The 22680-nt window shown below is 37.0% G+C and overlaps 3 protein-coding genes and 1 pseudogene across 3 annotated transcripts; 3 read left to right on the forward strand and 1 right to left on the reverse strand.

Moving 5' to 3' along the window:
* The first annotated feature begins 1735 nt into the window (after positions 1-1735).
* Positions 1736-3130, forward strand: LOC113300471 (ubiquitin-like protein ATG12). The gene is made up of 5 exons (XM_026549676.1): positions 1736-1874; positions 1987-2045; positions 2490-2558; positions 2672-2734; positions 2835-3130. The coding sequence occupies exons 1-5, from the start codon at positions 1841-1843 to the stop codon at positions 2892-2894; spliced, it is 285 nt and encodes a 94-aa protein (XP_026405461.1). The 5' UTR covers positions 1736-1840; the 3' UTR covers positions 2895-3130.
* Positions 3131-3200: 70 nt separating this feature from the next.
* LOC113293887 lies at positions 3201-4474 on the reverse strand (annotated as a pseudogene).
* A 651-nt stretch (positions 4475-5125) lies between these two features.
* Positions 5126-6569, forward strand: LOC113300470 (protein ABHD4-like). The gene is made up of 4 exons (XM_026549675.1): positions 5126-5760; positions 5879-5974; positions 6085-6152; positions 6235-6569. The coding sequence occupies exons 1-4, from the start codon at positions 5131-5133 to the stop codon at positions 6359-6361; spliced, it is 921 nt and encodes a 306-aa protein (XP_026405460.1). The 5' UTR covers positions 5126-5130; the 3' UTR covers positions 6362-6569.
* An 824-nt stretch (positions 6570-7393) lies between these two features.
* Positions 7394-8749, forward strand: LOC113292932 (the record flags this gene model as incomplete). Its single annotated transcript, XM_026541740.1, has 3 exons — positions 7394-7891; positions 8003-8098; positions 8202-8749. Coding segments are annotated over 3 exons (666 nt in total), but the record flags the coding sequence as incomplete, so codon positions are not given.
* Positions 8750-22680: the final 13931 nt, after the last annotated feature.

Raw genomic sequence — 22680 nt, forward strand, 5'->3', positions numbered from 1 at the left:
CTTCCAACGCTCAGAATCGTCACGTTGGATTATCCTACCTACCTCACGCGGCGTCCTCTACCAAAGGGTTGGTATAATCCCCTTCTTCGTCGGTATTATCCCCTTCTTCCTCGTCTCCTTCTTCATGATGAATGTTATTCTGACCCATCATCACTCGGATTTCATTCAATAATTCTTCCTTCATCGTATTATAATCAATTGGATCAACTTCTTGGCCTCGAACACGACCTCGACCACGACCTCGACCAACTGGTAACCTTGGCATATTACTAACCCTGGAATCGAACTGGCTCTGATACCAACTGATGCAGCGGAAATTAGAGAAACTAGAGAAAAGAGAAGTGTTGTTCAGACTTCAAATATTCCTAGGAATATCGACTATGAACGTTGATTAATATCTAGACTTCGGTTTCCCAACTTTAGATAAAAATCGATTAAACTTGAACAAAGTTTGATAAAGAAGATATATATTCCAAAAAAAAGTTTCCCTAAACAATTTATGATGGACTATTTTATAGACTTGGGGAAAAACCCTAACTTGCTAGTCAAGAAAGGATGAAAAAAACCCCTAAACCGACTCAGACCCTAATTTGCTATTTTTGGAAAATTTTGGTCGACCTAAAATAATGAAAGTACTCATAAAATAAAACAATTCTCCTCAAACGGCGGCCCAAACAGACTCCTAACGAAAGAGTTATTAACAAAATAAAAACTTTCCTAAAATAGCAAAAACGTATGTTTGATGCCCTAAACGATGGAATTTGGCTAAATTCTGAAGACCAAGGCAATCTAAGATTCCTTGTCCTGTTCTTTGGCTTGTTTCCCATCGAAATGGACCCCTAAGGATCTAAATTACGACACTTGGATTTTTAGCCTCCAAATAGGCTATAGCCTGCTCATCTGCATCAGAAAGCTACTTCATGACTACTCCATTATGTTGCCCAGTGCAAAGCTGTTTATGCTCTCTAGTGTTGCATTTGAAGGTAGTTCCCCTGACTTCAATTGTGTAACCTGCATAATCTGTAAGTGTTATGCCAATTCCAGAAGAAGAAGTAGGATTCATTACAGCAAATGCTATAATGAATTTTTAAGCCATTTTTGTTTTTATATTTCTGTTCTTAGGTGTACAAATGTTCAGACTGTCATCATTCATATGATTGTAATATAAAGTTTGAAAAATATTGTAACTCGGGGTTGCAACAGATGAAATGCTATTCATAAATTTAACTATCTGATTCACCGTAGCCACACTATTCTTTTCTCGGAATGCATTCATTTTTGGTAGATGTATGTAGGGCTTTCCAGGAGGAAGATATCCCAAAATATTAGCTTCAAGTTCAATACCATTCGATTTTTAATAAAAAAAAAGACGTATTAAAATGTAAGACAGTGTGAGAATAAAAGTGTGAAAGGATCCTTCCTCTTTATTGAAAAGTCAATCCATTTTCCTAAATTATCGTGATTTATATGAGTTGTTACCGTTACTACTACGAAATACCATATTGATCCAACGGTCATGATCGCTTAGAATCCTTTTGTCATATATGAAATGGTATTAGCCCCAATAATACTGGATCCCCTTTATAAATCTTGTAAATTATAACGTAATTTTCTCCTCTTAATTCATCCCTCCTCAAAACCCTAGTAATCATAGACTCATTAACTTATGGACTTGTCCATAACCGGGAAGAAATAGTAAAACTTTGGGTTGGAAATATCACTTTCTAATATAAAAGAAAAAAACACGCTTGGGCTATATTCATCACCAACACTCTAAAGCTCCATTGAAAAAGTATCTTTTTTCCTCTCCTCTGTTTCCATAACTCCCAGAAAACAATCGATGACTTCAGAATCACCGAATTCATCACGTAAAGGTAAAATTTCTCCACTAATTCCATCTATTCGATGAAAAATATTTCGTGGGTTTCTTTCCTTTTCCTGTTTTGATTGATTTTTGGATGTCAATTTTCTGTGTTTTTTCTTCAGTTGTAGTTCATCTTAGGGCAACTGGTGATGCTCCAATACTTAAACAAGCGAAGTTCAAGGTATCATCATCTTTATCACTTTCTCTTTATTGGGTTCGTTTTAAAACCCCAAGTTTGATTTAAAATTTTATAGAATTTGGAGTAGAGTTGATCCAATTTAGGTTATGGGGGGCAATTTCCCTTAATCTCAATGGCAGCACAGGTCATTATGTTAGTTAGATTAGATTATAACTTGGGTTCTTTTGAAAAACCTAGATTTGAGTCACATTTGATATAAGTTGGAGTCGAATTGATTCAGTTTAGGTTATGGGGGCAATTGCCCTCACTACCCCAAGGTTAACTTAGTTCATGTTATATAACTTGGATTGGATTATACTAGGATAAAAAAGGGTTCGGTCCAGCATATGCTAATTGGGAAGAGGGGGGCAATTGTCCCCTTCCCAGGTCACCCTTTATTCATAGAGGGCTGCTTGTTAACTTGTATGATTCTTGGATTGTTATCAGATAGCAGGAACTGATAAGTTTGCGAAAGTAATTGCTTTTCTTCGTAGACAACTTCACCGTGATACGCTAGTAAGTTTTCTTTATTTCTCGTCTTTCATGTTCTAGAAACCGCTGATAATTCACTATTTGGAACTGGAATTGGTCTTAGCGGAGAGTAATTGGGGTTCTGTTTTACTTGACAGTTTGTGTATGTAAATAGTGCTTTCTCGCCTAACCCTGATGAATTAGTGAATGACCTTTACAATGTAAGTGATTGTACTACTTTGTACTTTTCGTTTTGATCACATTGTTTTGGTTCTTCTGGATGGGGAGTTTGATAAGGTCGAGTGTTTTTTGAAATTGCAGAATTTTGGGTTTGATGGAAAACTGGTGGTGAACTATGCTTGCTCAATGGCCTGGGGCTAAGAGGTGAAAATCTGGTGGCCGGCGTTACAGGACACCGTATGAACCATGTAAATCCCCTCTTTTGTTTCAGCTTTCTTTCCTGTCATGTTCATATGTGGAAAAGAAGAATAACTTTCAACATTGTACAAAATACAGAGGCTTGTTATTGAAGTCATCTTGACTTCATTTCTTGAGTTCGAGCCTGCTTTGAACTCGAATGAAATTTAGGGGCTATCACAATATTGTTCTTTTCTTTTCTTCGCCTTGTTTTTAGTTATAAATGCAGAATGAATTGAAACACTTACAGTCTTTAGATGGGCCAGACTTTCAAACTGAGGTGGGTGTTTCCCACAGCTTCTTATGACCTCTTCTCTGGCCGGCGAAATAGAACAACTTACATTCCTCTATCACCTCTTCCATAGTCATACAAACGTTACCTGTTGAATTATTGGCATTAGCTTGAAGATAGTCAGGGTTGTTACTAGATTTTCTGTTTCTTATTGCCTGCTCTTTCTTGTTTATCAGTTCTCTGAACATGGCTCTAATTCTACTGTCCAGTTTCATTCTTCTCTTGTTCTTCTTTGTTGGGAGAAATCTGTTAAATTATAAACGGGGTAATAATAGGTAAATGTTTCTTTTCAAGTTAAATGAAACAATGAAAATGGCGAAATAGAGTGCCTGAAACCTGGAACATAAAATGACTGAGAAGCTTCAACAACTAGTGTAACTTGTTCCTTTTGAAGTTCAAAGATCTTTCTCCTTCTTCGAAACTACTACCAAATGCCGCTCTTGAGAGCACATCTCCGGTGAAATTTTGTAGCTCAGGCCAGACATCAACTTCACAAGATTCTCCGGACAGACCAACCAAATGTATCCATCTTTCAATCAACTTTGCACAACAACTCGTAAATGCTGGCATCATTTCCTGTAATCATGAAAATTTTGGTCATACCTTCATGGAGTCGTGGATAAACAAACTAATTGACGCCTCAATATTACTTTCATACCTTCAACTTTTCATGGTGAAAAGCAGCAGTCATAACTCGTCGATGTTTCGCCCATTTATCATTTTCCAAGAAGGTGGGACCCTTTGTTAGAAGACTGATATGAGGGTTAAGTGGTGGCTTTCTAAGTGACCAAACTTGTTGGACAGAATTTCCTTCATCATATCAGGATCACTAATGAGTACCCTGGGTGTTGTTCCAAACCAAAATGCACTCATCTTTCCTGTTAACATTTCCAAACATACAATCAACAATCAACTAAGACACACCCAAAAAGAAGGCTGCGAGTCAATACCAACCATTAAAAACACCGTATTTTTGAAGGATTTGGAACATGAATGGCGCTGCGCGTGGTACAATACAGTAGCATTGATTCATGGGTTTAGAAGAAAATTCAATCATTGATTTTACGTACTCCTTTTTGTCTCCGTGAAAAATCTTGTAGGGAGTAGCATTGATTCCTTGTTGTTTCAAAAGCTTTTCCAAGCTTTTCGGTTTCCACCAAATTGTGTGAAATACAGTTACAACACAAAATAACAGCAAGAAAATTGAAGCTAGTTCAATTACAGTGAAGAAGATCAATAGTTGTTCTTCCATTTCTACCTTTCTCTAGAGTTATTGGTGACGATAAGTTGTGTCTGGTTTAATATAGAGAGTTCTTTTCTTCCTTTGACATGAGATAACTCTAATTTGCTTTTGGATTTTTCTTTCGTTTAGTTTATGAATGCTTGGGGCTTACTCATGGCAACTGATGCATATCTTATCCACCTTTTCAAGCTTAAATAGGAAGGCTGCCGTACAGGCCAGAATAATCTTGCCCGAAACCGAGAACTATCAACCCTCAAAACCTCCTATGAACAGGTTTTAACGGTCGACTTAGATATTATCTTGCAGGGAACACCCCTTCACTCGGCAAGCTTGAGGACTTCTTGACTCTTCGAGAGCAGCAAGATTATTCAAAGTCAATTAAGGGGTTCCTTGTGAGCAGCAAGATTATTCCACAAAGTATAATGAGGAACGAATCATCCCAGTACATGTTAAACCACTTGATTTGACTTTGACTTTGCATGTTGCATTTCAACGAATTATTTTTTTTTGTTCAACTAAGAAAATTTTCAAGCAAACTTTCTTACCTCTTAAGCAAAACGTGTGATGAAGAGGATCATAGTAAATCCTCCTCTTCTTTTAATATACATATATATATTCTCCCGTTCAATAAACTAGAACTCTATACTCCTCCACCAGAAGCTGTCATGGCAACATCCTCCTCTTGTTTCAGTCTTGTATCTATGTTTGAATCTTATCTCAAAAACACATTCACTTCCACTGGCCTCACTCCAAAATCCATCGATATCGATTCTGATACCACTTTACATTATTGGTCACCAAAACAACCATCAAAACTACCGCCACTTGTCCTACTCCATGGTTTTGGCGGCCACTCAGTTTGGCAATGGAGTAAGCAAGTTCAATGTCTCTCTTCCCATTTCACTTTGTATGTCCCTGACCTAATATTTTTCGGAAAGTCCATAACGAAATCTCCTGAGCGTTCGGAGGTTTTTCAAGCGGTTTCGATGGGGAAATTGCTTGAGTTGTTAGGTGTTGCGAGGTATTCGGTTCTTGGTACTAGTTATGGTGGTTTTGTTGCTTATCACATGGCTAGATTATGGCCTGACAGAGTCGAGAAAGTCGTTATAGTAAATTCTGCTATAAATTTGAGGCGGAAAGATTCTGAAGAGTTGATGAAGAAAGCAAAGATCGAGAAGATTGAGAGTTTGTTCATGCCGGACTCACCTGCTGAGCTACGAACTTGTTTACGATTAATAAATCATAAGAGGTTTCCAATTTACATACCGGAGTTTTTGCTGAATGATGTTCTTAACGTAAGTATTTCGGTCTTCATTAATTCAACGCCTCTCGTTCTTCATTTCACCTGCTTCTTGTGTGCCATATAAGCTATCCTGACTACTAGTTGGATGACATAATGAAATATGGTTGCAGAAATTGTGTAATGAAAACAGGAAAGAAAAACTGGAGCTTCTCAGGGGAACCACAGTTGGGAAAGAGGATATAGTCTCCATTTTACCTCTTCAACAGGTAAGTTATCGATACTCCGCTCCAGGCATTACAATTGACATGTCTCCTTAATATTTTCCTTGCCTTTTCTTTAAAGGATTTTTAGGTTTGAATTCGGTTGTTGCATGCAGGAAATCTTAATAGTTTGGGGGGAGGATGACCCAATATTTCCGTTGGAGAAGGGTTATGATCTTAAAGAGTAAGTACAGGATTCCCACCAGACCTGCTATGGCTGATTTTAGTGATCAATGACAATTTTTTGATTAATATATTGTATTCAGGCTTATTGGAGATAAAGTAACAATGAAAGTTATGTTGAAAGCATCACATACACCTCAGAGTGAAAACCCAAAGCTGTTCAATGGCATTGTAATGAAGTTCTTATTTGGGAGTACAAAAGCGATATAGAACACGCCAATGTGGTGGTGTGTTTTCGACTCTCCACTTTTTTATAGCGGTATGCATTCGTTCGGACGGATACGAGTCATGTATATATGCCCAGTTTGTATTAATTATTCTCCTGTTCCAATATAATGTCATGGTTGTTCGGTATATAATCACATATTTGTTTAACAACATAATCACACCTTATGATTCAAATTTAGATCTGATTATACAAACCGAGAATTTAAACATTGTATTCAACAGTTCAAAACTACAAACATTGCTTTTAAATATGAAGTGAATAATTCTATAGGTTTTATGGATGTTCTTCATATGTCAAAATGTCATAAAAACGAAGAGACAGACATTCCTGACTGCGAAACCACGTACATCGTCGTTTGGTTCATAGTCGAGTGACACAGACAGTAGTGAAGTAGGAAGAGCTCGAGATAAAAGTTTCCCAACTCATGCTGCTTAACTGCGCTTGCAGGAACTAACCATATTAACGAGCTCGCTTCAAACTCTGAAGGCAAAGACAAAGTTCCCCGCGCTTTACTCTGTTTCATGAGTGCCCCTATGCAGAAGGTGAGTAAGCATGCCCTATATTTTAATTAGCATCATCAGCCAATTTTCCAGATAACCCAGTCAGTGATCCAACAAGCATTTGGGAGAGTAATTATCTTTAAAAAGCACTGTATTATCCATTACGTCGCATTTTCCGGTACAACCTACATGCTTAATTTGTTGTCGACATACATCTAGATAAATTTTTCAAACTAACTTTCCTACCTATTAAGCAAACATGTGAAAAGAAGGCTTATAGGTACAACGTTGACAAGGACTACTATTTTTGTTGGTGCCACTTATAAAAAGAAAAGGGATAATTTTGGTTCTAAAACTAGAACTCAATATTCCTCGCCTAGAAGCAATCATGGCGACATCTTCCTCTTGGTTCAGTCTTGTATCCATGTACGAGTCTCATCTCAGAAACACATTCACTTCCTCTGGTCTCACTCCGAAATCCATTAACATCGATTCTGATACTAATATTATTGGTCACCAATACACCCATTAACACTACCAACACTAGTCCTGCTCCACGGTTTTGGAGGCAACTGTCTTTGGCAATGGAGTAAGCAAGTTCAACATCTCTCTACCCATTTCACTTTGTATGTCCCTGACCTTATATTTTTCGGCAAGTCTGTAACAAAATCTTCAGAGCGTTCGGAAATTTTTCAAGCGGTTTCAGTTGGAAAATTACTTGAGTTGTTGGGTGTTACAACGTATTCGGTTATGGGTACAAGTTATGGTGGTTTTGTTGCTTATCATATGTCTAGAATATGGCCTGACAGAGTCGAGAAAGTCGTTATAGCCAATTCCGCTTTAAATATCACGTCAAAAGATGTTGAAGAGTTGCTGAAGGAAGCAAATATTGAGAATGTTGAAAGTGTGTTTTTGCCGTCATCGCCTGCTGAGTTACTAACTTGTATCCGATTAATTCGTAAGCAGTTACCGAATTATGTACCAGAGTTTTTGCTGAATGATTTTCTTGATGTAAGCATTTTCGTTCTTCGTAATTCAATGCCTTTCAACATTTGTTTTGTCTGTTTTTTTGTGTGCTACGCTGTCTTGACAGTTAGTAGGGTGATTGAAATGCGGTTGCAGAATTTGTGTAATGAAAACAGGAAGGAAAAGTTAGAGCTTCTCAAGGGAACCACAGTTGGGAAAGAGGATACAATATCCATTCTGCCTCTTCAACAGGTAAGACATTGATTCTCCAGTCTCGCCGTTACACGTCTCAATCTCATGTTTCCTGCTTTTTTTCTTCAACTTTTCGGGTTAAAAACTGGTTGTTGCACGGCAGGAGGTGTTACTAATATGGGGGGAGAATGACGCAATATTTCCATTGGAGAAGGGTTATGAGCTTAAAGAGTAAGTGTACATTCCCACCGGACCGGATTAGGCAGCAGGTCCGGCATAAATTCCAAAATTTTATTTCATCAACATGCTGCATGCATCAATGGTTGAATGCAGATTTTAGTGGTCATGAACATGATGTTTTGTCTATTAATATTGTTTTCGGGCTTCTTGGAGAGAAAGTAAGAATGGAAGTTATGTTGAAAACATCACATACACCTCAGCTTGAAAACCCAAAGCAGTTCAATGACATTGTAATGAAGTTCTTGTTTGCGGAGTCATCTTCATAATTCAATACAGAAGTGATCGAAAACATGCCAATGTGGTGGTATGTTTCGACAAACCACTTTCCAAGTGATACCTATTCGTCCAGACGGATATCGAAAGCAGGCACACCCTGTCACAACTCCATTCAATAGGAGGATATGAGTCATATGTATGCCAGTTTGTATTATTTTCCTGTTCCAATATAATGCCATGATTGTTCGGTCTATAGCCGGGTAGATAATACTGCAATTGCATTTAAATATGAAGTGAATAATTTCATAATTGGTACGTATTGATGCATCATATGGGAAATAGTCATACATACAGATATTCCTGACCATGACACTACATCATCGTTTGGTTAATAGTCGAGTGTCACAGTAATGAAATAGCTAGAAAGAGCTCGAGATAAAAGCATGCCGCTTAACTGGCCAAGGAACTGAATGTGCATAAAACGAGGGAGAGTAAGCATGCCCGCTTTCCTCTGCTTGAGCATAAAAGGAGAGTAAGCATGCCCTACATTTTAAAAATCCCAAGTATATCCAGGAAATCCAGAGTCTGATTGTTTGCAATCAGTGTGCTTAGGCTCGCGCCCCAAAAACTATCATCTGCCAATTCTCCAAATAACCCATGATTTAATTGGCAATAGAAGAGGCAGATAAATCTCCATTTGCCAATTATCAAAAAACATTATGAGGAGCCATCAGTGATCCAAGTATCCAACAAATATTTGGAAGCCTAATAATCGATCTTTGAAAAAGCACTGCAGTATCCATTATTCGTACGTCATGTTTTTTGGTACAACATACATGCTAAACAGAGACATGCTTAGGTACCATAAAGGAAATGGAGTGCAATAAGGCGCCAGGACCTGACGGGTACCCCATAGAGGTGTTCACTAATTTTGGAAGATATTAGGAGAAGACTTTATGAAAGTAGTGAAGCATTTCGAGGGAACAGGCTCTTTGGACTGGAGAATAAACAACACCTTCGTTTCTCTAATTCCTAAAAAAAGAAACGGTTGAGGTGGTTAAGGATTTTAGGCCTATTATTTGATTAATACCACTTATAACATCATAGCTAGGACACTGGCGACAAGACTAAAGCAAGTCCTACCTTCTCTAATCTCGGACACACAGAGCGCTTTCACTGCAGGGAGACAGATCACATATAGCATCTTACTTGCTAATGACTGTATGGACACAAAGGTGAAGCAGAAAGAAACAGGTCATGAAGCTAGATGTGGAGAAAGCGTACGACAAGGTAAATTGGAATTTTCTTCGTAAGGCAATGGAGAGAGTGGGGTTTGGTTTCACTTGGAGCAACTGGATTCGACCTTGTATTTCACATGCGCACTTCTCAGTCATGGTCAATGGGGTGCCAGGTGCTAAGTTTAGAAGCTCTCGTGGCCTTAGGCAAGAAGACCCCTTGTCACCATTCTTATTCACCATGGTTATGGAGGGTTTCTGCCCGATGATCGCAAAAGCGGAAGAAAATGGATGGATAGCTGGTTTTAAGGTCTCAATGGACGGACCCGTTGTGTCTCACTTGGTTTTTGCGGATGACACATTATTTTTTAGCGCATCTCACTTGCTTTTTGCGGATGATACATTACTTTTTAGCGCAGACGAGTGGTTGAAAGCATAGAGAAAAGATTAGAGGGTTGGAAGAGAATTTCTCTCTCTTATGGAAGGAGATTGGTACTCATAATGCATGTTCTGAGTTCACTTGCTGTCTACTTGATGTCGGCTCTTGCTATTCCTCCTCCTGTAGCGAAAAGAATCGAAAGAGCAATGTAGTTGCAAGTTTCCTCACAACGACATTCCACTATAACTATAATTAATATTAGGTAATCCTCATTAAATTCTTCATTGATTATCAAGACTTGAGTCGGTTTACAAGATGGATACAAGTATTACAACAATCTTAATTGCTCCTAGATTTACTTCCTCTCTCCTAGTTTCTTGTCTAACACTCACTAACTAGCTCTCTCCCACAAGTAATAACCTTTCCTTTTTATATTAGATCTTACATAGTGGATGACAGCTAAGAGATCCTTTATTTTCGGAATCTCTATGCAATACACTCTCTCATGTACAATCACTCATTCTCGCACAGACTACACTTCGCACAGATCTTCATACTTTACTCGTGACTTTGCTGACATCATCCGGTGCGTCATCTCAACCTTGTTGTGTGCGATCTCCCTCGTTTAAGTTATATAGTCTTCACTTTGTATACTTACTAACATGTGTGATATTTCACTCCTACATTCTGCCTCTTCTCATTTTTCTTATTCTTCAGAGTGAACGATATGAGAAACTCCCACCTTATATTATCGCATATGCTTGTCTTTTCACATTTTGCTTTGTCGACAATTTTCCAAATTCCCTTTTCCCTTGTTTACACGTGTCTTTTTAACCATTCATTTTTTGACACGTCTTTTTAACCGTTTTTTCTATCCATTCATTTTCTCGCATTAATGAGAAGGAATTTTGAAAAACGGGACACACTTTTCTTATATATCTTCTTCTTCATTCTTTTTACTTCTCTTACTCTTCTTCGTTTTCTCTGTTACTGTTCTTCATCGTCTCTTTTATTGATTTTGATCTTCATCAAATAACCTTCATTCCCATTCTTTACTGGCTCCTGCTGGTAAAAAGATGGAGACAGAGTTTACCAAATTAAAGGACGAAATTCATTCGAAAGGTTATACACTTTCTCTTCCTCCATCAACTGATTATTCCTCCAAACTTAATCTTGATTTGATTAACTCTGAACAGTGGAGTGATCAGAGAGTCATTATTTCATTAGGGCAACTTCTGATTCTTCCAATTCCTCTATATAATTCAGAAACTCCTCTTTTCTATAAAATTCTTGCTGATGAGAGATTCGCACGGGGAATATTTCAACTAAGTGGTGATGCGATTAGAATAACATTAGAATATTCTAGTCGCGCAGCTGGATTAGAGTCCTCTTACCCTTATGAAGTCCGAAACAAATTGTATCGCGATAAGGTTATTGATTCCACCGAATATACTTTTGATAATTTCTTCAATCATTATTATGTTGGTCTTATGAAAAGCAACTCTACCAAATGGGACGTTCGTTTAAGAAGAAAAGACGGCATTATTGAAGATAACAAGATCATGCGAGACGTTGACTGGAATGACAAATCCAATAACAGTGCTCGTAGATCTAATGATTCAAGTTGGATTAATTGTCCTGCCATTTTAGAAGGTCCCTACATTTCTGGTAAAGCTGAGGATGGTTCTGATCTTCCTCTTCCCGATAATCTTTCTTCCTATCAACCTTGGAAGATTGCATTTTCCGACAGTGAGACAAAGAAAGTTGTATGTAATTTTCGCATACGTATTCTCAATTTCGCGTAACCTTTCTTCTAATTTCTTATTTTCCTGTATTTTTCTCTGCGGGCTGCTAAGAAGGCCAAAATTTCACATAATGCATCACCTTCGCACAATAAGAAAGTAAGAAACATCCTTTTTAATTTTAACAATATTGTTGCCTCTGTTTCTTATCTTGGTTATTCGCGTAGGTGAAATCTTTGGGTGATAAGACTTTGGGCAAGGGTAAGAATATTCTGAAGAAAACCGTGTCTAAGTCTTCATCCAAAACGACTTCGTCCATGGATGATCTCTCTAAGAAGTGCAAAAGATATGATTCTTTCTAAAGTTCGGAATCCACTAATGATGACATTATCGCTCCTGAAGAAGATTCATCAATTGATTCGTATACAAAAGAATTATCAAACCTTTTTTCTAGGGATATGCTGACTACTATTGATCATGAAGGAATGGATCGTGCCTTTAAAATGGTCTCAAATGTATGTATCACTCCTAATTTGGAGGATTCATCTTTTTGTGGAATTGCCTCTGCCATAAATCCGGATCTCCAATTTACACTTAACGCTATGGTAATATTCACAACTTTATTTTTAACTTTTCCTTTAGTATTACTTCCCTTTACTCATAATGCTTCTTTTATACTCTCGCAGGGAGATCGTTTGTCTTATGAAATTTCTGTGGATTATGAAAGGAAGCTTCTCAAGCTGAAAAATGAGAATGCCAAACTTACAGAGGAGAACTCAACTAATTCTGAACTGATTCGCCAGGCTCGAGAAAGAAATAATGAACTTATTGGTATGTAATTATCATTTTCTTCATTCTTCTTCTTTTATGCGATAATTCGCACTTCTTACTTTATTATGTTCGCAGACTTGTATAACCTTTCAGATGAAGCAGCTAATCTCCCTGATGCTGAAATTTTCTTAGAACATCTCAATTCTTCCCTAAATAATTATCCTACTCAAGGATTTGAGAACCTTAGCTTAGAAAAATTAAGGTTGAAATATGCTACCCTTAGGCAAAGCCATAGAAATGCATTAACCTCATTTAATACCTTTAAACATCGTCTTTATGAAAGTAGAGAAACAGTTCAAGTATTGGAAGCGAAGAGGAATAAACTTATTACTGAAAAAGATGAGATCACTCTTAATGGTGCGAAAGCACTAGAAAAGTTCCAAGAATCCATTGTTGAAGTTAAGAAAGAACGTGATTCAGCTTTGAGCGAAAGGAACACACTCATTGAAGAAAGAGATTCAATTCGATCTAAACTGCTTATAGAGAGTGGAGCTGAATTTAGTTGTCTAGAGTTCTCAATGATGCTGGGAATAATTTAGGTGTAAATGTGAGCCTTCAGACTGAGCATTCCGCATTGGTCGCAGACATTGTTTCCAATTATGAAGGTCATTTGTTGTTCTTTAACGCTTGTTCATACTTTAAGAATAACATCTTACGTCGTTTTAACTTGCTTGCTCATATTTCGCAGTGAAGGAGAAGGATTATCTTGAGAGAATTAGAGATTTAGAAACTCGCTTAACTGCTAAAGAAGAAGAATCTTCTACTTGCAACTTCAGGTACCAGAAATTGAAGGAAAATTGAACCCGTATGGTTTCAAACAACAACAATGACGCTAATCGGGCTCGTATAGCTGCTGTTAAACTAGTCTGTCTAGAGAATAATATCCCTATCTCGAAGTATAAGTTTCCATAGATTCCTGAAAATGTACCTATTCCTGATATTATAATCAGTGATGGAGAAGATGAAGATTCTGAAGAAGAAGTTAGTGATTTTGATGCTGAGCGAGAAGATGAAGGAAATGAAGATTAATCCTTCATTTTTTTTTTTTTTTTTTGTTACAAATTCCTTTGTTGTAAATTCTTCTTTCTTTTTGTATATCTTGAGAATATTAACTTTCATCTTTTTAATGCAAATCTTCTTTTCTTCGTGTTCATGCTGAAAATATTATTTCTCGCATGTATATAAGACTATTAAATGGGGCAATTAACATTTCCTTTGCATTTCCATTTTTGCCTCTTGTTAATTGACGCATCTTGATGGGCCAAGTATGATTTATATCATTTATCATAAACTTCTTTTTGTGTGAACATTATCGCATTGTCCTAGATTGAAATATGTTACATGGATTATATATGCTCAGAATCTTGAAACAATTTGTTTATGTTGTTTGGATGGATTAGAGGAAGTAGTATCTTATAGGTTTGCTGGGAAAGACAAACTAATTAATGCTTTCGCGAAGCTGAATATGTTTGATTTCTGTAAGCTAAAGAGTTTAGCGAGAATGTGTAACCATGACATGAAATTTCTTTCTATGGAATCGATTAAGGTGTCATCTTGTCCACAACTTAAGAAGTTACCATTCGACGTCAACAGCGTGATCCCTAAGACTTTAAGAAAGATTGAAGGAGAGAAGGAATGGTGGGACAGTTTTATGTGGGATGAAGAAACCACCGAATCTAATTTTTCTCCTTATTTTGTTGAATTATATTTGTAAAAATTTAGAATCTCATTTTAAGGTTTGATAGCATATGTTTGTACGAGGGCTTAACCCGTGCCGTAGCGGCATGGGGATAATTTTTATTCAGTTATGCATTTTCCCACATATGAATATCAAATATAATATCTATTAATATCAAGTTTATCTTTTTTATCATTACAAAAGTAAAGGAAATTAAAACCCTATAAATATTTTTTTTTTCACTTTACAAATCCTTTCTAGCATTTTTCGCCTTGACATCCTCCCATACTATGCCTCTCTTTGAGTTGTATCCTCAAGCCAGCAATGAAGTTATATCGAAATTATTTTAGTAAACAATGTTAGGGCATTCATGGATCAAAGGAACCTACTATGGGCCCGACCACATATCACCGATGATGTCCTTACTTGACCACCTTGGGATAGAAGGTGTGCGGTTTTAATCTAAAATGCCTCGGTGCTACGTAAAGAGATGCCCAATCTTATGAACCTCTACATGTGCTCCTGTTTCTTCTATGTGGGACTATCTCTAACTATATTTATATGGTTTATCGCGCCACATACTCCAACAATCTCCACCTTGGCGAGATGAAACCACTTCAACAGTCTAATCAGATTCCACCGTATGATTGCCATCTGTATATGCTACCTATCGATCATGATTATTGTCACTTTGCGCCCTAGAATCCTACTCCACATTGATTTAATGAGAAGTCGAGCACTAGTTCCAACTTGAGCATTTCCTTTACCACCTAGAAACCCGCTCCACAAGTTAATGTGTTTGACACTAACTCCACCTTGAGCACCAGTTCAACCTTGAGCATTGACTTGAAGATCTAGAACCCTGCTCCACCTGATTTAATGGGTGCGACACTAGCTCCACCGTGAGAGCAGTTCAACTTTGGGACTTTCCTGTTCCACCTTGAGTCTGATTCCACTTGCACCCTAAACCGGGTGACATCCACAACCATTTTAACATTCAGATAGTATCCCCAACCATGGGCTCTGATACCAATTTTGAGGATCTTCATGGACCATCAGATATTACTTAGGGCCCGACTATATAACCCTGAACCCCACTTGACCACCTTGGGATAAGAGGTGTGTGGTTTTTAACTGAAATGCCTCGGTGCTATGTATGGAGATGCCCAAGCTTATTAAGCTCCACACGTATTCATCTTTATTCCATGAGGGACTATCCCTAGCTATACATATGTTGTTTATCACGCCACATACTCCAACAACCGAGTGGAACAAAAAACATTAAACTATGCAAGATGTAACAAAATTAAAGCACCTGAACTAATTTTCTAAAGAATACTTATGTAGATATTAACAGTGTTCGGATTCTTGTTGTTTTTCTTCCCTTTAAGAATAGTCTAGAAAGAGTAAAATTCAGAATTGACTCAACAGTACATATCGTATTATATGTTCTTAGTATTTCAATAACATAATGAAAAGCTATCATGCGAAAATTACATGCCACTTTCTTTGTCTCACTCTTGGACAATGCAATCTTCCAAGGTTGATAAGAAGAAAGATTATCGGGAAGCGGAATATCAGAACCATCCTCAGCTTTACCAGAAATGTAGAGACCTTCTAAAATGGCAGGACAATTAAGCCAACTTGAATCATTAGATCTGCGAGCACTGTTATTGGATTTGTCATTCCAGTCAACGTCTCGCATGATCTTGTTATCTTCAGCAATGTCGTCTTTTATTCTTAAACGAACGGCACATTTGGTAGAGTTGCTTTTCATAAGACCAACATAATAATGATTGAAGAATTATCAATAGTATATTCGGTGGAATCAATAACCTTATCGCGATACAATTTGTTTCGGACTTCATAAGGGTAAGAGGACTCTAATCCAGCTGCGCGACGAGAATATTCTAATGTTATTCTAATAGCATCACCACTTAGTTGAAATATTCCCCGTGCGAATCTCTCATCAGCAAGAATTTTATAGCATCACCACTTAAGTTTGGAGGAATAATCAGTTGATGGAGGAAGAGAAAGTGTATAACCTTTCGAATGAAGTTCGTCCTTTAATTTGGTAAACTCCGTCTCCATCTTTTTACCAGCAGGAGCCATTAAAGAATGGGAATGAAGGTTATTTGATGAAGATCAAAATCAATAAAAGAGACGATGAAGAACAGTAGCAGAGAAAACGAAGAAGATTAAAAAAAGCAAAAATAATGAAGAAGAAGATAAAGGAAGATATATATGTAAAGTGTGTCCCGTTTTTCAAAATTCCTTCTCACTAATGCGAGAAAATGAATGGATAGAAACAAGCGGTTAAAAAGACGTGTCAAAAATGAATGGTTAAAAAGGCACGTGTAAACAAGGGAAGACGAAATTCCGAAAAATTGTCAGCAAAGCAAAATGTGAAAAGAAAAGCATATGCGATAATATAAGGTGGAAGTTTCTCATATCGCTCACTCTGAAGAATAAGCAAAATGAGAAGAGGCAGAATATAGAAGTGAAATATCACACATGTTAGTAAGTATACGAAGTGAAGACTATATAACTTAAACGAGGGAGATCGCACACAATAAGGTTGAGATGACGCACCGGATGATGTCAGCAAAGTCACGAGTAAAGTATGAAGATCTGTGCGAAGTGTAGTCTATGCGAGAACGAGTGATTGTACATGAGCAAGTGTATCGCATAGAGATTCCGAAAATAAAGGATCTCTTAGATGTCATCCACTATGTAAGATCTTATATAAATAAGAGAGGTTATTACTTGTGGGAGAGAGCTAGTTAGTGAATGTTAGACAAGAAATTAGGAGAGAGAAGGTAAATCTAGGAGCAATTAAGATTGTTGTAATACTTGTATCCATCTTGTAAACCGACTTAAGTCTTGATAATCAATGAAGAGTTTAATGATGATTACCTAATATTGATTATAGTTATAGTGGAATGTGGTTGTGAGGAAACTCGCAACTACAAGCAATGAGAACTTTTCTGTGGGGAGTAAAAGATGGGAGGAATAGATTTTCCTTGGTGGCATGGAATAAAATATGTCATACAAAACAAGAGGGAGATCTTGGTATCAAAGCTATATCTGTGATGAATGATGCTTTGTTGTGCATGTGGCTGCGGAGATTCTCAAATGAGCCCGAGGCACTATGGAGAAGGGTAATTGAGGTTAAGCATGGGTGCGATAGTGATGACTGGGATGCTAAGAAAACTAAGAAACCGTATGGAATAGGATTGTGGAGAGGTATCTGCAATTGAATCGACAAATTTAAATTGGGTATATCGCACAAGTTTGGCAATGGGAGAAAAACTCGTTTATGGGAGTGTTAGGACAACATCAGTTACGTAATATTCTAGAACTTCTTATACGTAGAACGTTATGTATTCTAGGAAAGGTTAACATTAGGAAATACTTGTATTACAAGTCTTTGAATATTTTAGGATTGTAAAGAGTCTGTATGTATATATACATGGTCGATGCTTTGTAAACAATACACAACAAAATATATTGATCAATAGAGAACAATTCTTCTAAACTCTCTTATTCTCTTATCTTTATCTTAACCTATTATAACTAAACTTGACTCGATATCATCCTTATTTGATTCTCCATGTATTCCGCATCTACTACAGTTTCTACAGTTCTAGGTTCTGTTCAATCTGTGATGTCTTCTTCCGTTTTCTCCCAACCACATCACATCATTACTGTCAAACTAGATGAAACAAACTATTCACTTTGGGGAAGTCAGTTTTTACCCTACCTTCAAGGATATGACCTAGATGGTTATGTTAATGGTGACAAACCCTTTCCTTCTGCGAGTGTTGCAAATACCGAAGACCCTAATCCTGAATATGCTCCCTGGATCAAACAGGATCGAATTCTTCTTGGGTGGATCTTTTCCTCTTTAACTCTTGATGTTTTAAGAAAGGTTCATCGTCTAACTACATCACATGAAGTTTTTCCGTCTCTTGAATATCTATTTACATCTAAATTTGATGCTCATATTAATCATCTACAATATGAACTAAGAGCTTTGAAGAATGGCTCTCTCTCTATGAGAGAATACATTGATCGTGCTCGTGATATTGTCGATAGTTTAGCTGTTGCTGATACTACAATTACCAACACCGAACTGCGTCACTGTATTCTTGCCGGCTTGGACACATCTTATGATGCCATTGTTACGTCCCTTACTACATCAATGGGCACGATGAAACTTGAAGATTTCATAACCTATATTTTTACCTTTGAGTTGCGTTTGGAGGAACAAAACAAGTTGTTGCATTCTCAGCCTGTTGCCAATATTACATCCTCTGCAAAGTCTACTCTGCCAAGTTCTGCATATTAACAACATAACAACTCTGCACGAACGTTGAATGGTGGAACTCGCCAAACAATACCTTTCCAATTATGTGACAAAGCTGGTCACCTTTCTCCCATGTGCTGGAAACGTTTTGATAGAAACTTTCTTCCTCAAACACCTCGACGTTCACAGGCTTCACCTTCTCAGACTTCTACTACTCCTCGTGCATATGTTACTAAAGCACCAAGGTATGGTTCTACTGCTCTATGGGTTCTAGATAGAGAAGCTAAAGACCACATAACCAATGATATCTCTTGCTTGCATATTCATTTCGAATATAGTGGCCATGTTCAAATCAAACTCGGTAATGGTGACTCCATTCCAATCTCCCATGTTGGTTCGTCGATTCTAGGCACACCTGATCGTAAATTACACCTCTCCAACACATTTTATACTCCTCATATCTCTCATAATCTGTTATATGTTGCACGGATTACAATTGATAGTAATGTGTTGTTTGAGTTTCATCCTGACTTTTGTCTTGTAAAGGATCGGTGTACAGGGAAGGTTCTTTTACGCGGCCAAAGGTAAGGTGGTGTCTATGAACTGGATTCTTCCTCAGTTTCTCCAGAAGCATGTGTCAGTGAAATAGCAAGTCTGCTTAATTGGCATTCTAGATTAGGACATCCTATGATGCGAACTGTGTGTCATATTATTTCAAAATTCTCTCTTCCAGTATCTAGTAAAACTATAACCTTTTGATCTTCTTGTCATGACCATAGAAGTCATAAGTTACCTTTTTCTTCTAGTATGACTCAATATTTGCATCCTTTAGACTTGATTGTTTCTGATGTATGGGGTCCTTCTCATATTTTGTATAATGAAGGTTATAGATACTATATTATTTTTATTGATGCACAAAGTCGCTTTACTTGGATGTTTCCCTTATCTCATAAGTTTGATGTCTACTCTATTTTTCTTGTGTTTCAAAAACATGTTGAAAATCTCTTTAATCGAAAAATCAAAATTTTTCAGTCTGACAATGTTGTAGAATATCGTAAACTTACCCCCTATCTTCAACAAATGGTATTTTTCATAGATTTTCATGTCCACATACCTCTGAACAAAATGGTTTAGTTGAACGTCGACATCTACATATTCGTGAAATTGGTATTATTTTATTATCCATGGCTTCTATACCTTCTTCTTATTGGTACGATGCGTTCTTTACAGCATGCTACTTAATGAACTGTGTACCATCTTCACCACTTGCACAAGCATCTCCTTATGAAACTCTACTTGGCGTATTACTAGACTACAACTCTTTACGTGTTTTTGGTTGTCTATGATATCCTCATCTTCGACCATGTAGATCACATAAGATGGATCCATTATCGTCCCCTTGTGTTTTCATATGATATAGTCCCATGCATAAAGGATACAAATGTCTTCACATTTCTACTGGTCGAATTTACATCAGTCGTCATGTCGTTTTCAATGAGACTATCTCTCCCTTGCTACGTCGTCGACACCATCTCCCTCAACCAACGATCAGGTAACATCTACCTCTATGCATGATCTTCCGGTATTTGTGTGTTCATCTCATAATTTCATGCAGTCTCCACCGTCTTCTAATGATCGTGTAGAACCTACTTCACGAATTGTTGGTTCTGATTTATCGGACGAAATTTTATCTCAAGCTGCACTATCACCCACTACTTCTTCAGCTGGTACTTTACAATCTTCATCGGAAAGGTTAAACTTGGACTCCGTATGGCCTCCTTCTTCTGATGCTAGTTCATCTGTACAAGAGAACTCTAGATAGTCTACGTCAAGTACTTTGGTTTTTACTAGCCATCCCATGGTTACTCGAGCTAAAGATGGGATTTTTAAACCAAATACTTCTAAATATGCACTTGTAGCTGATTCTCAACTTGAACCAACTTGCTATTCACAAGCTCAGGAAAATCCAGACTGGCGTGAAGCTTCTGATACTAAATATAATATATTACTTCAAAACGGTACGTGGAATCTAGTACCCATAAAGAGATCGATGAAGTTTACATACATATGTAGGAAAATTAGGATTAACATACGCCGGTGGTTGTTTCATGTAAACTTCCTCTTCAATATTTCCATGTAAAAAGGAATTTTGAACATCAAATTGATTAATAGACCAATTATGAGAGATTTCCGGTGTAAGAATGACTCATATAGTACAAGGCTTTACAACTGGACTATAAGTTTCACCATAATCCACTCCTTCCTGTTGGTTATATTCTTTTTCTACTAAACGAGATTTATGGCGTTCAATAGTACCATCCACTTTTCTTTTAATACGATAAACCCATTTACAACCAATATTAAGATTCATAGAACCATCGACTGAGTAATTTCTTGTTGCAGAATGGATTTGTTACTTCTAAATGTGATTCTTCACTCTTTATTCGACGTGATGACACTGGTATTGTTTTCTTACTAGTTTACGTTGATGATATTATTCTTACTGGTTCAAGTTCCTCATAATTACAATATATTCGTAACTCTTTGCAAACTGAGTTTGTGACTAAAGATCTTGGTTCTTTATCATATTTTCTTGGAATCGAAGAAAAACGTACATCTTTCGGGCTATTTCTTGCACAAAGGAGGTATGTTCATGATCTTCTTATTCGAGCAAAATTGGATGGTGTCAAACCAATTAAAACTCCACTCAGCATAACTGGAGATATATCGTCTGATCGTAGCACTTTAATAATTGATGCTACAGAATATAGAAGTATCGTTGGTGCATTGTAATACTTGACATTTACTCGTCTTGATTTTGCATATGCAGTTAATAAATTTTGTCAGTTTATGCATGCTCCAACAGAATATCATTGGAGTTTGGTTAAACGTATATTACGTTATCTAAAAGATACTTCTACATTTCGAATTTTACTTAAGCCTGCAAACACTTTGCAATTATCTTTCACTGCTTATACGGATTCAGATTGGTATGGCTCTTTGGATGATCGTCGTTCTACCATTGGTTATTGTATTTTTCTGGATGGAAATCTTATTTCTTGGAGTGCTCGTAAACAAAAAATAGTATCTCTTTCAAGCACTGAAGATGAATATCGTGGTCTTGCTATTGCTACTGCTGAAATCATGTGGATTCAATCTCTTCTTTTGCAATTACAAATATCAACTAAATCTCTACCTGTTCTATGGTGTGATAATCTTTGAACAACATATCTTACAGTTAATATTATATTTCATGCTCGCACAAAACACATTGGAATAGATTATCATTTTGTTCGTGATCAAGTTGCTTCTAAGAAGCTGGATGTTCGATTTATTTCTTCGAAAAATCAAGTGGCAGATATATTTACAAAACCTCTTGCTAAAGACAAGTTTGCTTCTTTAAGACTCAAGCTTACAGTTCAAGATGACCCGTTGCGCTTGCGGGAGGGTGTTAGGACAATATCAATCACGTTATATTCTAGAACTTCTTATACATAGAATGTTTTGCATTCTAGGAAAGGTTAACATTAGGAAATACTTGTATTACAAGTCTTTGAGTATTTTAGGATTCTAAAGAGTCTGTATGTATATATACATGGTCGTGCTTTGTAAACAATACACAGAAAAATATATTGATCAATAGAGAACAATTCTTCTAAACTCTCTTCTTCTCTTCTCTTTATCTTAACCTATTATACCGAAACTTGACTGGGAGGACAAATGGCTGGGGGAAGAGTTGCTCAAAGATAAATGTCCGAATATATTTGAAATCTCAAGAAAGAAAGGGAGTTGTGTTAGCGATTTGGTTACTAACAACACAAAAGTAGGAATCAATTGGAACTTGGATTTTAAAAGAAGACTCACAAACATTGCAATTAACGAGGCAGCATCACTATATTCTCAGTTAGAAGGAGTTATTTTAAGTGATCTTGAAGATAGTAGAAGAAAGAGATGGGAGACAAACAGAGATTTTTCAGTTAAATCTTGCTATCAAGGTCTCGCAAAGAGTTCA

This window comes from Papaver somniferum, chromosome 7, assembly GCF_003573695.1.
Source record: "Papaver somniferum cultivar HN1 chromosome 7, ASM357369v1, whole genome shotgun sequence".
In the NCBI taxonomy this organism is placed as follows: domain Eukaryota; kingdom Viridiplantae; phylum Streptophyta; class Magnoliopsida; order Ranunculales; family Papaveraceae; genus Papaver; species Papaver somniferum.

Coding starts and splice junctions, on each gene's coding strand:
- LOC113300470 (XM_026549675.1), top strand. CDS start 5,131: ATGGCAACATCCTCCTCTTGTTTCAGTCTTGTATCTATGTTTGAATCT. Junction 5,761..5,878: donor TGCTGAATGATGTTCTTAAC/GTAAGTATTTCG, acceptor ATATGGTTGCAG/AAATTGTGTAATGAAAACAG. Junction 5,975..6,084: donor CCATTTTACCTCTTCAACAG/GTAAGTTATCGA, acceptor TGTTGCATGCAG/GAAATCTTAATAGTTTGGGG.
- LOC113300471 (XM_026549676.1), top strand. CDS start 1,841: ATGACTTCAGAATCACCGAATTCATCACGTAAAG. Junction 1,875..1,986: donor ACCGAATTCATCACGTAAAG/GTAAAATTTCTC, acceptor TTTTTTCTTCAG/TTGTAGTTCATCTTAGGGCA. Junction 2,735..2,834: donor TAGTGAATGACCTTTACAAT/GTAAGTGATTGT, acceptor TTGAAATTGCAG/AATTTTGGGTTTGATGGAAA.